At 47.9% G+C, this 15,552-nt stretch overlaps 3 protein-coding genes across 3 annotated transcripts; 1 reads left to right on the top strand and 2 right to left on the bottom strand.

Moving 5' to 3' along the window:
- Nucleotides 1-1,086: 1,086 nt before the first annotated feature.
- LOC147974267 (protein FAR-RED ELONGATED HYPOCOTYL 3-like) lies at nt 1,087-2,455 on the bottom strand. The gene is made up of 3 exons (XM_087517377.1): nt 2,234-2,455; nt 1,837-2,124; nt 1,087-1,751 (listed from the first exon to the last, which is right to left on the bottom strand). The coding sequence occupies exons 1-3, from the start codon at nt 2,453-2,455 to the stop codon at nt 1,479-1,481; spliced, it is 783 nt and encodes a 260-aa protein (XP_087373503.1). The 3' UTR covers nt 1,087-1,478.
- A 105-nt stretch (nt 2,456-2,560) lies between these two features.
- LOC147974266 (uncharacterized) lies at nt 2,561-3,841 on the bottom strand. The gene is made up of 3 exons (XM_087517378.1): nt 3,637-3,841; nt 3,299-3,553; nt 2,561-2,852 (listed from the first exon to the last, which is right to left on the bottom strand). Exons 1-3 carry the CDS (start codon nt 3,678-3,680, stop codon nt 2,561-2,563), a joined length of 591 nt encoding a protein of 196 aa, XP_087373504.1. The 5' UTR covers nt 3,681-3,841.
- A 2,559-nt stretch (nt 3,842-6,400) lies between these two features.
- LOC125530137 (ethylene-responsive transcription factor ERF071-like) lies at nt 6,401-7,196 on the top strand. The gene has a single exon (XM_048694537.2). It carries the CDS (start codon nt 6,470-6,472, stop codon nt 7,082-7,084), a length of 615 nt encoding a protein of 204 aa, XP_048550494.2. The 5' UTR covers nt 6,401-6,469; the 3' UTR covers nt 7,085-7,196.
- The last annotated feature ends 8,356 nt before the right edge of the window (nt 7,197-15,552 follow it).

Below are 15,552 nucleotides of genomic sequence, written 5' to 3'. Positions count from 1 at the left end.
CTCAGAAAGCTCAAGGATGAAATTACCACTTCTAAATGATGGTGTTTCCAAAAAGGGCGCAAACTAACAAAAATCTGTTTCTGAGCTCGGGCTCAGATGATCCCGTTATCTATAGCGTTGGTTCGCATCGTGATTTGTGCGTCTTTATGTATTTCTTGGTGGTATATGGGGCTGGCGTTCGGGTTTACCAACTGCATTTATTGTCACGGCTGGCTGCAACGCCGTTGCAGGACAGATTGACGAGCGATGGCTCGTCATCTTATCTGAGCTAACGTCGTCCGGGCACAGATAGACATTAGATGGCCCACTACTAGTATATCTGTGCGACCTTGACGTGCAGTTAAATTCAAATGTTCACACAGCAATAAAACATTCTTACATTATCGGCGATACAGGTTCATATCATTACATATAGCCACAAAGTTCCTCAGTCGTAAAAAGTTTTTTATCAGCACACATTATTAAAGAAAACTGGATGCAATGCGCAAGCAACGCTCAACAGGTACAGACTGTATGTTTAGCCTCAAAGGAAACAGGTAACCTCAACCGATGCAACCCAAAATTGCACAACTCAGCTCTCGGCAAACCCAAGAGGCCTCTTGCATGTATTCCGCCGATGCCCTTCTATGCCGCAGTTCTTGCATCTGCCGGGTTTCCGCGGCTTCTTTGGCGTATCCCCTCTCTGGGCATGTGGTCCTCTTGTGGCCCTCACGGCAGCAAATGCTGCAGAACCTGGTTCTCTTACTCAGCCCTTCGTACGGGGCCTTCTCCCTACTGTTCGTCGGCCTGCCAGCACCTTTACACTTGTCTGGCGCCTCGAGGCACTGCAGGGCATTCGCATTTACAGAATTCGCAGCACTGTGGCATGGTTCAGCTCCATGATCAACCAAAGCAGGCTCGCCATTCGCAGCTTGACAGCCATTTCCATTTTGAATGAGACGATCCTCGAAAGCCAAACCGTCCCTTGTGACCGCCAGAGCTGCCCGACTTTCCCAAATGTCGGCCACCAGCCCTTTTCCTGTAGTATGGGTCTTGATTTCTTGTCTTGTTTTCGTTTTAGTCGTGGTGATCGCCCGGGAAGAAAAAGAAATGAATGAATGTCCTTTTGGGAAAATGTAGAATAATACACCTACCGAGATGAAAGCCAAGGGCGAGTTTCTTAGGTGGACGTATCGAACTAAAATAAGATCTAAGATTGACATCTGATCTTAAACTTAGACGAGTTGCTAACCGAAGGAAAAAACCAGGGATTTTTGGAGTATGTACCTCAATTTCCAACAGGAAATTCATATCTAATAGAGGACTAGATCGATGCTTTAATGCGAGGGCAGGGTATCTACTCGCTTTCTTCCCTTATCAGGCTCAACTCCTCGCTTTACGTTAGCGGACTTACAGGTCAGGCCGGGGCTCCACGCTCTTTCTTTCTGTGTGGGACGATGCCGGGGAATGTGTCGAGGTGACGAACAACAACAAGACAACTAACTACATTTGCTTTTTCCCTCTCCAGAACGTAGAAGAGAATCCAGGCCAGCATGCATGTGCTCATAGCATGCAGTGCTTGCGTCCCCCATTCGCACTACCTCCATGGCCTTAAAGTATAGCCTCGCGTGTCTGCATGTGAAAGACAAATTATGTGCTTTGTCCTTCTGGTACTGAACCAGGTGATCTGGGAGTATATCCCTTGCGTCTCTTGTCCACCGTTTAAGGATATGGTGCTTCGGAATCTCGTCCAAATGTAGAATCTCCATCACCTACAACATCAAATGTTAAATGTTAATTGCCGATGTTCTCCCCCCTAACTCAATTCTTGCACAACAATATGTCGACCCATCTCACCCTTAAGGCATGGCAGCAAAGCATCCCTGTGTGTTCAAACTGACCACACTCGCATGTGAATATTGATTTGTCATCGTTGATGGTCACCTCATATTCCACTCTGCTCCACTTCTCTCTCTTCGCTGCATTATTGTGTGTTGTGATGTATTTCTTCATCCTCTCAACTTCAGTGACGTTGTATGCCGTCCCTTCTAAAAGCAGCCGGTCAAATTCCTCAAACAAATTCCTAGTATATATTTTGCTGGCGTGCCGCTCAATCGCAAGGTTAGTCCGCCGGACGGCGCCTCCCTGCCAACAAGGAAATTTTCCATGCGGTATTAGTCATTCCACGAGCACAATCTACCAAGCAGCAGCAAATTCATAGCAAAAAGATTCGTAATGGCAGAAAACTACTTACAATCATGGTCCTCTTTTCCTCGTAGCTTTCGTCGCGTTCCCCATCAAATTGAAGTCTCATGTATTGCCGGACGAAAACATGCATTCGGCTCGCAGGCGGCATGTAAGATTTCAGCACGTGGTTTGCGCTCTCACTTCGCTGGGTACTTGTCATCTTCGCACAGAACACACCCCTGAAATATGGCTTTGCCCATTTTTTCCTTGTCTCATATATTTGTGTCATATAGCTATGAGACCTCAAGTTGTACTTGTCCAGCAGTGCCCCCCAAGCTGATTCAAATTCATCAACTTCAGGTTGGAACACCAACCAGTACACTGCCACTTCTTATTATACATCAAGCAAACAGACACTCACCGAGCAACCGCATACTATCTCCTGCATGCTTTTTGTTCTCTCGGCCTTCAGCCTGCTTTTCCCATATCTTATCCCAAATCCAATTTCCCATGAATATAAGTTGTAGAAATCATACGCCTCTCCTAGCGAATCGAAACTAAGCCCTAGCTCAGGTCGCACCACGCTCTTGTCAGGTTGCTCAGCATATTTCCTTATCGACAGCTCTAGAGCGCTCATTCTTGATGGACATGGCACACGGTCAGGTGCCGCACTTCCAAGACGAAGCCTGCGAGGTATAAAAAAAACACAATGTATTCCAGTTTACAAATTCAGAAACAAATAGCGACTCTCCAAATCCATGCAAGCACAAATTGTTCGCCCAAAAAATCAGTCCATAGGATCTCCCTAACATGAACTAGCATTTTTCTATGTATTAATTCGGAAGCATATCGCACAAGCAACACCATCCCTCATTCTTACCCCTCCACCCCCACGTACTGCACATCTTTGCTTTTATTTCTTCAGAACAATCACATGGAAGGTGATACTCATGAAACATTCATTTCCTCGCTTACTTATCAGTTCCAGTACGATAGGTGTACCAAATTATAGTTTACTAATTATGTAAAATATAGCAGAGTCATACCAACGTCGTATCACTGTCTAACATGTTACTGTTCTAACAGCTGAAAGCAGAGAAATGTACTGAATGGCTGCAGTTTTGAGACTCACCTTTTGGTCCAGCCTGGGGCCTCTGGATTAATCCTGCCCGTCGATTGGGCCGACCTCGTCGGAGACTCAACACGCTGTTGATGGGCACCCCCTTGGGCGTAAGTTAGCACACCGTCGCACAGGATATCAGCAATCCCAGAGTGGTCTTCTCCCCGTCCAAACTCCGGATTTGCACCGCCCTTCTCCAGAAGGTACGCGAGCGGGACCGGATCTGGGTTGTCAAGACTGTCATCAAACTCCTCCCGCACCGGGAACCTGAGTAGACAACGGCGAATGTCCGGCATAAGATTAGTTCTGTAGCCAGTTAGAATTCAGCTTAGATCTGCAAGGTCACGAACCTGTCAACCGCATCCAGTAGGAACTCCATTCCTTCTGCGACCATCCGTGAGTAGCTTTACGGTGGAGCACACGCGGTGGCGCCGCCACCCGCTACAGCGGCCTCGGCGAACTCTATCCCCTTTTGGGTTTCCACGGCGGCGGGGGGCCTCTAGAAGGAACCACAGACGGCTCAGAAGCCAACCTCGTTTTGGACTCCTTATCCGATCCAGGCCCAGAATGCGAGAGCTAACGTCCTGGTTCACGGCCTAGTAAACAACCGACGTTCCTGGTCCACGGCCCACTCCGTGCCCCCACAACGTCCGTCCGGACGAGACGGGCCAGCCCCACTCCTTCACTCCTGTTTCCTACCGTATTCGGGGGTTTTCTCCATTTAACGCGGATCGCACAGGCCACGCCAGCTGTAATTGTTCACATCCCAAGACACGGACGGACGAGGTAGATTATAGGTGCAGCTGAGCCCAAGCTCCAAATCGACGCACTCGCAAAATAAGACCCTTTCACATAATACTAAAAATGCAAGAAGTGCTAGCACAAAAATTTAGATAGATTCATTCTTGAAGTGAAGTTGAGTTTGTATAATTACAAGTCAGCCACCTGGATTCCGCAAAAACATTATCATAAAAAGGTTCGAGGAGTGGTTGTAGAAGTCTGCAACCCGGATTCTACCAGAACCATAATGATTTGAAGTGAAGTACCTACATCACAAGGTTTGTCGAGTTAAACTCGAGCCTTCACGTGCTTTGTTGAAGCCTATTTCAAGCGAGCTCGAGTGTCCTATCTGCATTGCTCAACTTAGCTCAGCTCAGCATGGCGCCACTGCCGAGTCCTCCTTCAAGTGACACCTTCAACCTTTGAGACGTTGTGTGTGGTTATGCACCTCCGCACGAGTACCTGCTACAGTGAACACTCAATAGCAGCTATGCATACGCTGTGCTTGACGAGATGCCTGCGTTGGCACTTCGTGGTTAGTTGATCGCTGAATTTTGGTCATGTTAGGTGTTAGATTAGTGTCTTTTTAGAAAGGGAATTGCTAGATGTAAGTCGCCTGAAAAAACTAATTTGGGTTAGTCGACCCTTAAGAGGCGTCGGATGTACAATGGATGGCCAGATCACCTTCTTCTACCTCCTGCCTTCTCTTTCGGTGGCACTCCCGGGACGGCCTGGCCGCACCGCCCTTCCCTGAGCCGCCCCCACAACCAGTCTTGCCGCTGCCCCCGCCCATCCCTCTAGCCCCGGGTGATGACCAGTTTTTTTCTCCAGCGAAATTGCACCACCATTGTGTTGTCGCTCCCACCACTGCCGTGCTGCGGCCCCCACCCTCCCATCAACGGTAGATAATTGATAGCTCTTGGGAGAGCTCCTTCCATCCCTCCGGTCTTCCTTCGATGAATTTTTTCGTCCTTCTCAAAATTGAATGATCTGAAAGCTAAAGTCAGTCGAGTGACATTTAGCTATTGTGTTTTAAAAAACATTGTTGAAGAACGTGAACTCATGCGTGCTTCAGTGTTGGTCAAAGATTTTCATATATGCATCCATTGAATCAGAAAGCGGGAATATTACATTAGTATGTTTGTCGCATACATTTAAAGGGGCATATTGCCTCAAGACTGTAATTCCAAATGAGTGGAAGAAAGAGATTAATGAGATAAAGCGGGGGTACTAGTACGCAACCTGCACTAATTGAATTCTTTTATGGAAAAACTTTTCATCTATTCATCAACTGTTAAGATAGTACAAAAAACACCAGAAGTAAAAATTACATCCAGATTTGTAGATCATCTAGCGACGATTACAAGCTCTGGAGCGAGCCGAAGGCGCGCCGCCGTCATCATCCCTCCATCAGGCAAACGTTGTCATAGTAGACAGTCAGGAAGTCGTTCTGCTAAGGCCACAAAGGACCAACGTACAAGAACAGCAATTGCAGTCGATGTAAGTGTAGATTGGAATGATCCAACCTCTAGACACATAAACATAGACGAACGAAAATCGGATGCATCTGAGTTGTAAATTAATCCAAAGTTTTCTTCGGATGCAACAACTTGGTCACATTGGATCGACTACTAAGCATATTGAAAATCTCAACAAATAAAATATGTTGATGATTAGGTTCTGGGTAACCTGGCCATCCCTCAGCCGGGGCGGGCTGGACAAAGCCCGACGAAGAAAAACTAGGCCCAGGCCCAGCCCGGCCATCATGCCTAAAATCAAGGCCCAACCCGACCCGCCACCATATATAAAAGCCCGCCGGTCCTCGGGCCACACCTCTTCAGTAAATCACAAATATGACGGGCCTAGGCCCGGCCCAACCTGACCTTCGGGCTTAATTTCTAGACACAGGCCCGGCCCGTGGGCAAGACCGGGCCGGGTTGCCCATGGCCAGGTATAGTTGTGAGAGATTACAGGCAAGTGCGATTTGAATGCAGCAGGTGGCACGATCGACCCAGCGCTCCAGCAAAGTTAGAATACAAAAGAGGTACGGTGGCGGGATATCATTGGCTTGCTCGATGTCGACGGGAACCCTCTTGCCACTAAGTTAGAATAGATGTCGACGGGAACACTTGCCCTATAGAATAGAAATGAGCGTTTGGAGCATGCGGGAGGAAAGAGCCGAGCGTACGTAGGAAGACGGGAGGTGTGAGCTGAGCTGTCTCATTCTTAATCTCATCCACCCCCGTTGCCCCCTGATTTTATGGAACCTACTTAAGAACGCTTCAACCCCACCCTAACTCCACAACCACTGTACGTACTAACTACGAGCAAACCACTGCTACTGTACTACTATAGTCACTAAAGAGCGAGAGCAAGCAACAGAGTTAGAGAAAGGAAGCCAAGATGTGTGGCGGCGGGATCCTTGCCGAGCTCATTCCGACCGCGCCAGCGGTGGCTTCCAGACGTCTACCAATGCCGGGCAACGTAGGAAAGCGGATGAGGGTAGAGGAGAGTGTGTTCCGCGGATCCACCAAGCCGGCGCACTACAGGGGCGTGCGGCTCCGGCCATGGGGAAAGTGGGCCGCGGAGATCCGTGACCCCATCAAGGGCGCCCGCGTCTGGCTCGGCACTTTCCCATCCGCCGAAGCCGCCGCGCTGGCCTACGACGTCGCCGCGCGCGGCTTCCGCGGCTCCAGGGCCAAGCTCAACTTCCCCTCCTCGTCCGCTCCATCGACCACTGCAGCCCCGATCGTCCACGAAGCCGCCGTGCAACTCGACATGGAGCAGCTCCGCAGCCGCAGGGCTACGAAGCGGCCCAGGGTAGAGGTGCTGTTCGACGCCTCCCTCCTCTTCGTCGACGACAAGTTTTCCTACTTTAACAGTGGCTCCTACGAGTCACTGGACGGCCTGTTCAGCGCAGACGCCGTGCAGGGCAGTGTCCCCGCGGACGAGCTGGCGATGAAGCTGTGGAACTTCGATGACGACTGCCTCGTGGACGAGTGCAGCTTGTCGTTTTAGATCTTCTTCTACTTCTACGAGGAAGCTACGAGAGCTGTGCATGTAAGCAGTGTCGATGTATGTCATGTCGTTATGAAAGATTTTGCAGAAGCTCGACTTCGAGTGTATGCGATTCCGTAATGTTCAAAAAGCAGTTAATTTTTCCTCTATGCTATACCGTCAACCGAATGTTCATAGTCACGGATCCACGGCACCATCCTCTGATGAATATCGACAGTACCGTGCCGGTGACTCAGAGAGCTCGGTTCCAACTTCCATGATGCTCGAAGGCAAATCTGTAGTCCCTTCGTCCGGAATTACTTGTTGCGAAAATATATAAAAGTGGATGTATGTAGAATTAAAATACGTCAAGATACGTTTATTTCTGCGACAAGTATTTTCGGACGGAGGGAGTACATAGTGAACACCAATGACATACTAGTACTAGTTTTGTATGATCCAGCAGGTTTTGGTTCGGACAGTGGAGCTCTTTGATCGAACTGGAGTCGGTGGTCACTTTGCTCGCCCGGCAGCAAATTCCGGTTTGACTATATTATAATATGGTAAAAGCTAGTATGGCGTTTCTGATTTCAAAGAAAAACTGGCGTTTGTTCTAGGAGGCAATATTAGTAGTGGTCATATAATTTGTGTCGGATGTTCAGTTTAATGCTAAAACTTATAAAATACAGATTTGTAGACATCTAACTTATTATGTAGTGCAAATATGGTGCTTTTCTAATGTATCCGGCGCACAACTACCTGCTAGTATCTCCCAAAAAAAATGCCTGCTAGTATGGGAGTGGCCCACGTGTCAGTGGTTGGAGTATAATTTTTCAGATAATTCAATGAATTCTTTTATGTAAAGAAAATATGAGGCAACGGGACTCAAACTGATAACGAACTGAAGGCGCGCGCACCGTGCGAACCACCTCACCGAAAGCCATTTGAAGATTCTAAAGGATAACTACCTATCAGTGCAGCCCATTTAACACGTCGGTCTGTCAGCAAAAATGGGGTATGTTCCAGCGCATTTTGCACGCCTTGTTTTTGTAGAAATTTGTATGTAAATTATTGATCTATGGATTAGAAAATTGTTTGTATAATTTAAACTAAAATAAATGTTTGAAAAATAAAAATAAATATATATTGGCCGGGCTGCTGGAGTAGCCCTGCCTGGAGCAATGAAAATCGTGAGCTAGAACTGCCAGAGACTCGGGAATGGCCTGGCAGTTCGTAGCCTCCTCGAGCTGGGGAGAAGAGAGGAGCCCGGCATACTATTTCTTGCGGAAACAAAGATGACAGTGAAGGAGCTGGAGAGATTTTGATGGTTGTTGGGGTTAACTAATATGTACGCGTGGAACCCGACTGGAAGGAGACGGGGGTGGCGTTGTTTTGGAGGAGGGGAGTGGATGTGGCGTTGAGATCATATGGTAGGAGACAATGGATGCTGATGTGTCCGAGGAGAATGTGATGGTTTGGAGGTTAACGGGTGTCTACGGAGAATCTAAAGCTGGGAGGAAGAAGAAAGGTTTTTAAGAAATGGAGGAGGACCCCCGGCCCCTGCATCTGGACGAAGCATGCAGCCACTTTATTAATTATTCACACAAGAACTTACAAAGTTATACAACAGTAAGACTAAAGGCACCGTCTAGGCAACATCTGTCGCTACTCCTATTCAATTGATGTAGGAATGCTGATAGTCTGGGCCTAATACCAAACATACCTCGTAGCCAAACTTAACATTTAAGACCTGAGGTCCCATCCAGGACGCCTGTCGGGTATGGGGCACCCACCGGTCCGGTGCACTCCTCAACCAGGACGTCTGCCGGGTATGAGGTCGCCGCAGTCACCTGCCACCAATCCATCTTCAGAGCTGTACTGTTGCATCTACCTTGCCAGATCTAGCTGCCGTCGATGCTACCACGACGCCAGACCACGTCACCCTCCTGCGTGAGTCCATCTCCGCGCATCAGACGCCGAGTCACCACGGCGCCATGCCGCCGAGATCCACCGCCATCAATGAGTGAGATGACACACCGTTCCACCAAAGATTCCTCTGGTCCCTCGATTACGTGTGTACCTCCAAGAATGAACGACACCAGAGCGCCGTCGTCTTCCGATCATCCGATCAAGGGTTTCTCCCGGAGGTACCAGAGAGTGGCCTTGAACTTCTCCACTGCGATGGCTTCGAGAAGGGAATGATGCAGATAGCGCCGCCACTGTCGGCCTTGGCAGTAGCCGAAAGGAAGTTTTCACCCAGATCTGTTTGAAGGAATCCAACTCCCGTGCACGGCCGCCGCCATCAGGCTGAGCACATGCCACCGTCGGCACCTCCACGATGCCCAGAGCCCGCGAGACTCGCCGGCACCGCGCCAGACAAGCAGGACTCGCCGCCCCCTGGCCGACTGCCACCACCGCCACACAAGCGCGGTATGAAGCAACCACCACCGCCACACCGCTAACTCAGTTTTGGGTTCGTTTTTCCGAGGCGCTGTCTGATCCCCTGGACAGCTTTTTGGTGACGTGGAGCCTGGGTTCTTTGATTGGCAAGAATGAGCAGGTGGATATGCCGTTCACTCGGGCTAACGGGGTGGCGCGATTACTTGTCAGTGTTGCTAACATTGAGTTCCTGCCGGACGTGGTGCCTTGGACTTATGAAGGTGTTCTGTATCAGTTAGACGTTGAGTATGAGGATCCTAACCTGTTCGATGATTTTGAGGATGATAATCCCATGGACACTTCTGAGGGAGGTGGTGCTCCGGGGAACCAGGATGATTCGGCTAAGGGTGATGATGATAAGGCCAAGGGGCCTTCGGGCCCGTCTGATTCCAGTGACATTGCTCCTACTCAGTCAACTGGTGCGGTTCCGACGAGCACCTTGCAGCTTGGTTCCTTGGGGCCGTTCTCTGCTCCGCCTAGGCTTCGGGCCGACCCAGCTGTTTCTGTGATTCCTGTGGTGCCTACGAGTGCGTCGAAGGCCGTTGAGTTGGGAGGTGCCGAGGGGCAGGTGGCCCTTCCCTTATCTCCTGCGACGGGAGCTTTGGTTGGAGGTGACGGGCAGGAGGCCCGGTCCTCCAAGTTGTCGTCGCCGTCGGCGCCGACGGCGGGCTCGGCGCTCCCTGCCTTGACGCCGGATGCTTGCGGAGGACTGGGCGTGCAGGAGGCCGCCGTCAGGTCGCGTCCTGCTCCGGACGCCGGCTCGGATGGCCTGGCCGTCTTACCGCCTAACTCCCCGGAGCGTCATTCGCTGGTTTCGCCTGTCTCGACTTACGGTGGGACTTCCGTGGACAGGCCGCGGAAGTTGCCATCGTCTTGTGCTGCTGCGCCGGTGGCATCGGCCCGGGGCGCCGCTATTGGGGGACGGGCAGGAGGCCTTTCCCCTAGCAGTGCTTCGTGCGAGGAGGTCATCGCCTTTGGTGGAATCCCGGATCCAGTCTCTCAGCGGGAGGCTGCAGGAGCAGCCGGACGTTGATGACATGCAGCTGAGGTGTGCTATGAGGGCGGCCAAGTTGCGTGACGTCGAGATCTCCACTGGTATGTCTGTTAATAAGTCGAATTCCATTTTGCATTTTACCAATGATGAAATTGTTCACAATGCAAATCAAATAGGAGTCTCACTTGGTAATAATGATATGGAGATATCTAGGTCGGTTAATGACATTCTTGATTTGGAAGCTGAACGAACGTTAGATATGATACGTCACATAGCTGCCGTTAAACCTAGGAATGATTCGGAGATTGATGCGCTTGCGGTTAGGGTTCTTGATGGTTTGTGTGCCGATCTTGACCTTGCGTTACCGGAGACGGAGGAGGAGGGGTTTGCCTATCCTGAGACCTCTATTCATGTAGATGAGTCCTTGGTGATTGCAGCAGAGCCTGAGTGTGTTGCCCAATCTAAAGATCGCGTTAAGCCTAAACGGACTTGGAAACGGAAGGTTTATCCAGTCTCGGCCGCGCATAGAAGTGCTAGGATCCGTACCGCTAAAAAATTTCATGATGAAATATGAGAGGCATTTTCTGGAATAGCAGAGGTCTTAAAGACTTGGCTAAAAGAAGGTTTCTAGCGGATGCTTCTCTTGAACATCATTTCGATTTTATTGCGTTGTCTGAGACTGGAAGAGGCAATTTCACTTCACAATTTCTTAGCACTTTATCTGGGGGGTTAGACTTTGACTGGCATTGCCTCCCCCCTCGAGGAAGATCCGGTGGGGTTTTACTTGGGGTCAAGTGCGAAACTTTGGAAGTTCGGAGTGTAGTTTTGGGAGAGTTTGCAGTTAAGTTTCGGGTTAGAACTACGGCAGATGGGTTTGATTGGGGTTTGGTGGCGGTTTACGGAGCCGCGCAACCAGAGCTCAAGCCAGATTTCTTGGCGGATCTGGTCCGTGTCTGCGGTAACGAGCAGCTCCCTATCTTAGTGGGGGGTGATTTCAACATTATCCGTAGAAAAGAGGAAAAGAATAATGATAATTTTGATGGCAGATGGTCGTTTATGTTCAATACCATCATCGAAAGCTTGGATCTCAGAGAGATAGAGCTCTCGGGTAGGAAATTCACTTGGGCTAACTTGTTACCGGTACCGACTTTTGAGAAGCTTGACCGTCTTTTAGCTAGTGTCGAATGGGAACAGAAGTTTCCCTTGGTAACTGTGCAGGCGTTGACACGAGGTGTCTGAGATCACACACCGTTACTAGTCGACTCGGGCGTTCAAACACATGTGGGTAACAAGAATATTTTCTCGTTTGAACTTGCATGGTTTGAAAGAGAAGGGTTCCTCGAGTTGTTAGCTCGAGAGTGGGCTAAGGACTCAGGAGGAAGGTCACCAATTGAGCAATGGCAATGCAAGATTCGTCATCTCCGAAGGTTCCTTCGGGGATGGGCTAAGCATACGCATGGGATTTATAAGGCGGAGAAGGAAAGACTTCTACTTATTCAGAACCTTGAAGTTAAAGCTGAAACTTCTATCTTAGATACCAGTGAGTTGGAAACTAAGATGGAGGCGGAGTTGCGGCTAAAAAAGCTTCTCCGCGAGGAGGAATTGAAGTGGGCGTTGCGAGCTAAGGTTCGCAAAATCGTCCAAGGCGAGGATAACACGCAATTCTTTCATATGATAGCTAATGGGAAGCATCGTAAAAAGAGAATTTTCCAATTAGAGAAAGACGAAGGTACGATAGTTGGTCAAGAAAATCTGAAAGTCTAAATTACCAACTATTATAAGCAGTTGTTTGGGCCTCCGGAAGAGAATTTTGTGTCTTTAGATGAGTCTAGGGTTGAGGATGTTCCTCAACTTGAGATTGACGAGAATGAGATTTTGACAGCTCCCTTTATGGAGAAAGAGGTGTTTGAGGCTATTGCACAAATGGAAAATAATAAGGCTCCAGGACCGGATGGGCTTCCGGCGGAGTTTTATAAAAAGTGCTGGCATTTTTTTAAGGGAGACTTGATGCCGATGTTTGAGGAGTTTTTTGAGGGGCAGATTCAGTTGTTTAAGCTGAATTTTGGAACGATAACTCTTCTTCCTAAGAAGACAGAGGCAGTTCGCATTGAGCACTTAAGGCCTATTTGTCTGCTTAATGTTAGTTTCAAAATCTTCACCAAGGTCGGGACGAACAGACTTACGCAGATTGCGCATTCTGTAGTTCATCCGTCCCAGACTGCTTTCATGCCTGATAGAAATATCCTTGAAGGGGTTGTTGTCTTGCATGAAATGCTCCATGAGATTCACTCAAAAAAACTAGATGGCGTTGTTTTTAAAGTGGATTTTGAAAAAGCATGCGACAAAGTTAAATGGCCTTTCCTTCAACAAGTTTTGCATATGAAAGGATTTGATCCGGCCTGGATAAACCAGATTGAATCCTTTACGCAAAAAGGGAGTGTAGAGATTAAAGTGAATGACGACATAGGTCACTATTTCCAGACACAAAGGGTTAAGGCAAGGAGATCCTATGTCACCGATCCTATTCAACATAGTGGTTGATATGCTGACTATTTTAATAGGACGGGCTAAGGATGCGGGGCAGGTAGGTGGCCTTTTTCCGCATCTAGTTGACGGAGGTATTTCCATCCTGCAGTATGCTGATGATACTATCATCTTTATGGAGCACGACTTGGCAAAAGCAAGAAACATGAAGCTTCTGTTATGCTTATTTGAACAATTGTCCGGGCTCAAAATTAACTTCCACAAGAGCGAATTGTTTTGTTTTGGAAGAGCTAATGATGACCAGGAGGCTTATAAACAATTGTTCGGTTGTGAATTGGGCACGTTACCATTCACGTACTTAGGTATACCCATTCATCATCGTAAGCTGACTAACAAAGAGTGAAAATGCATCGAAGATCGTTTTGAAAAGAAACTGAGTTGTTGGAAAGGGAAGCTCATGTCATACGGAGGACGATTAATTTTGATTAATTCGGTCCTTACCAGTATGCCTATGTTTCTCCTATCCTTTTTCCAGGTCCCGGTGGGTGTTAGGAAAAGGTTAGACTTCTATCGATCTCGATTCTTTTGGCAGAGTGATGAGCTTAAACAAAAGTATAGGCTTGCTAAGTGGGATATAATCTGTAGGCCGAAGGACCAAGGGGGTATAGGAATTGAAAATCTGGAAGTCAAAAACATATGTCTCCTTAGCAAGTGGCTATTTAAACTTTCGTCTGAGACAGGGGCTACTTGGGCACAGATTCTGCGTAATAAGTATCTTCATGCTAAAACCCTGGCCCAGGTGACTATGAGGCCCTCTGACTCACCTTTCTGGAAAGGCTTGATGAGAGTTAAACAACTCTTTTTCAACAAGACAAGATTCATAGTCGGGAATGGAGCTAATACGAGGTTGTGGGAGGATACGTGGCTTGGGGAGACCCCCCTTGCACTTCAATATCCTACTCTGTACAACATTGTTCAACGTAAAGATGCCTACGTTGCAACCGTTTTACAATCCACTCCCCTCAATATTAGTTTTCGGAGGACGCTAGTTGGAAATCGTTGGGAGGCCTGGCTTCATCTTGTAAGATGTTTGATGGATGTACAGCTGTCCCAGCAGCCAGATCAGCTGTATTGGAAACTTACTAAGAACGGTGTGTTCTCGGTCAAATCCATGTATCTGGACGTCATAAACTCTAGGGTCATTCCTTCCTCCCATGTACGTTTGGAAAGTAAATGTACCCTTGCGAATCAAAGTGTTTATGTGGTTTGTGCATAAACAAGTCATTTTGACTAAGGATAATCTGGCAAAACGCAACTGGGTGGGTTCTGCTAGATGTAGTTTTTGTGACCATAACGAAGATATCAAACACCTCTTTCTTGATTGTCCGTTGGCTAAGATTCTGTGACGGTCGATTCATATTGTGTTTAATATTAATCCGCCCACCTCTATCAACATGTTATTTGGAACGTGGCTTGATGGGGTTGATTCCGATACAGCGAAGCTCATTCATGTTGGCGTTTGTGCTTTATTGTGGGCAGTCTGGAACTGCTGGAATGATTTAGTTTTTAACAGATCAACAAACATTCACTTTTTGCAGGTTGTCTTCAGGGCCACGGCGTTCATCCGTATGTGGTCGCTACTCGCTCCGACGAAGGCCAGGGAGCGTTTGGTTATTGCGTCTACCCGATGGGAGATGGTAGCTCGGGATATTTTCAACTGGTTTGGATGGCGATCATGTAATAGGATAGGCATGTAGTGCTCCTATTTTATTTGCCAGCCGGTTGTGGCTTTTTGTCTTAGCTCTTTTGAGCTTTTGTTTATTTTCACACTTCGAGACTTGGAGACTTGTTGCTGGATTTTCACTTTAATAATATGAGCCGTATGCATCTTTCTGATGCAGAGGCTGGGGTATAAAACCCCTTTTCAAAAAAAGCTCTATATTGGTCTCCATGTTGTAGGGTGCAGATGTGTAGAATACGTGCCATTTCTTCTAGGATACCATGCGCTCAAGGATAAACCGAGAGATGTTGGGGTCCGAATTACTGCAGGTTCTTAACTTGCAACCATGCTTCTCTAACATTTATGACATTTTCCAGTTTTACAACGGATCAAGATCCCATTTGAAATTACTGAAAATAAACAACAGTTCTTTGGTTGGCTCATCATCGACATGATAAATTTCTCATCAACGTTTGGTCGGCTCATTAGCAGTCTCATAGCTATTATTGTTTGCTCTGTTTCCTCGTTAGCAGCACTTGTTTCACATTCTGACCAGTAGCTTGTTTGCCTGCACACAATAGCCCAAAGAAAAAACAACGGCTCCCTGAACTTAATGTCAGTGGACTGATTGAAGATAAAGCAGAAAGATAGACTATCCAGCCAGCAGGTCATCATCGTGTACTCAAAGGACCCACACACAACCACGAATTTGATCATCTTATGATTGATCCTGGATACTGCATCACTCTGAATAGGTTCCTATAACATACAGTAACAACAATCCAGCAGTCTGGAGGCTGAATGCCTCCACTGTACCAACAGTCATTTGTGTTACCGTGATACGAGAGCTGA

This window comes from Triticum urartu, chromosome 4A (genome assembly GCF_056163025.1).
Source record: "Triticum urartu cultivar PI428250 chromosome 4A, HENAU_Tu73, whole genome shotgun sequence".
NCBI classification, from domain to species: domain Eukaryota; kingdom Viridiplantae; phylum Streptophyta; class Magnoliopsida; order Poales; family Poaceae; genus Triticum; species Triticum urartu.
This window is presented reverse-complemented; position numbering and strand designations above follow the sequence as displayed.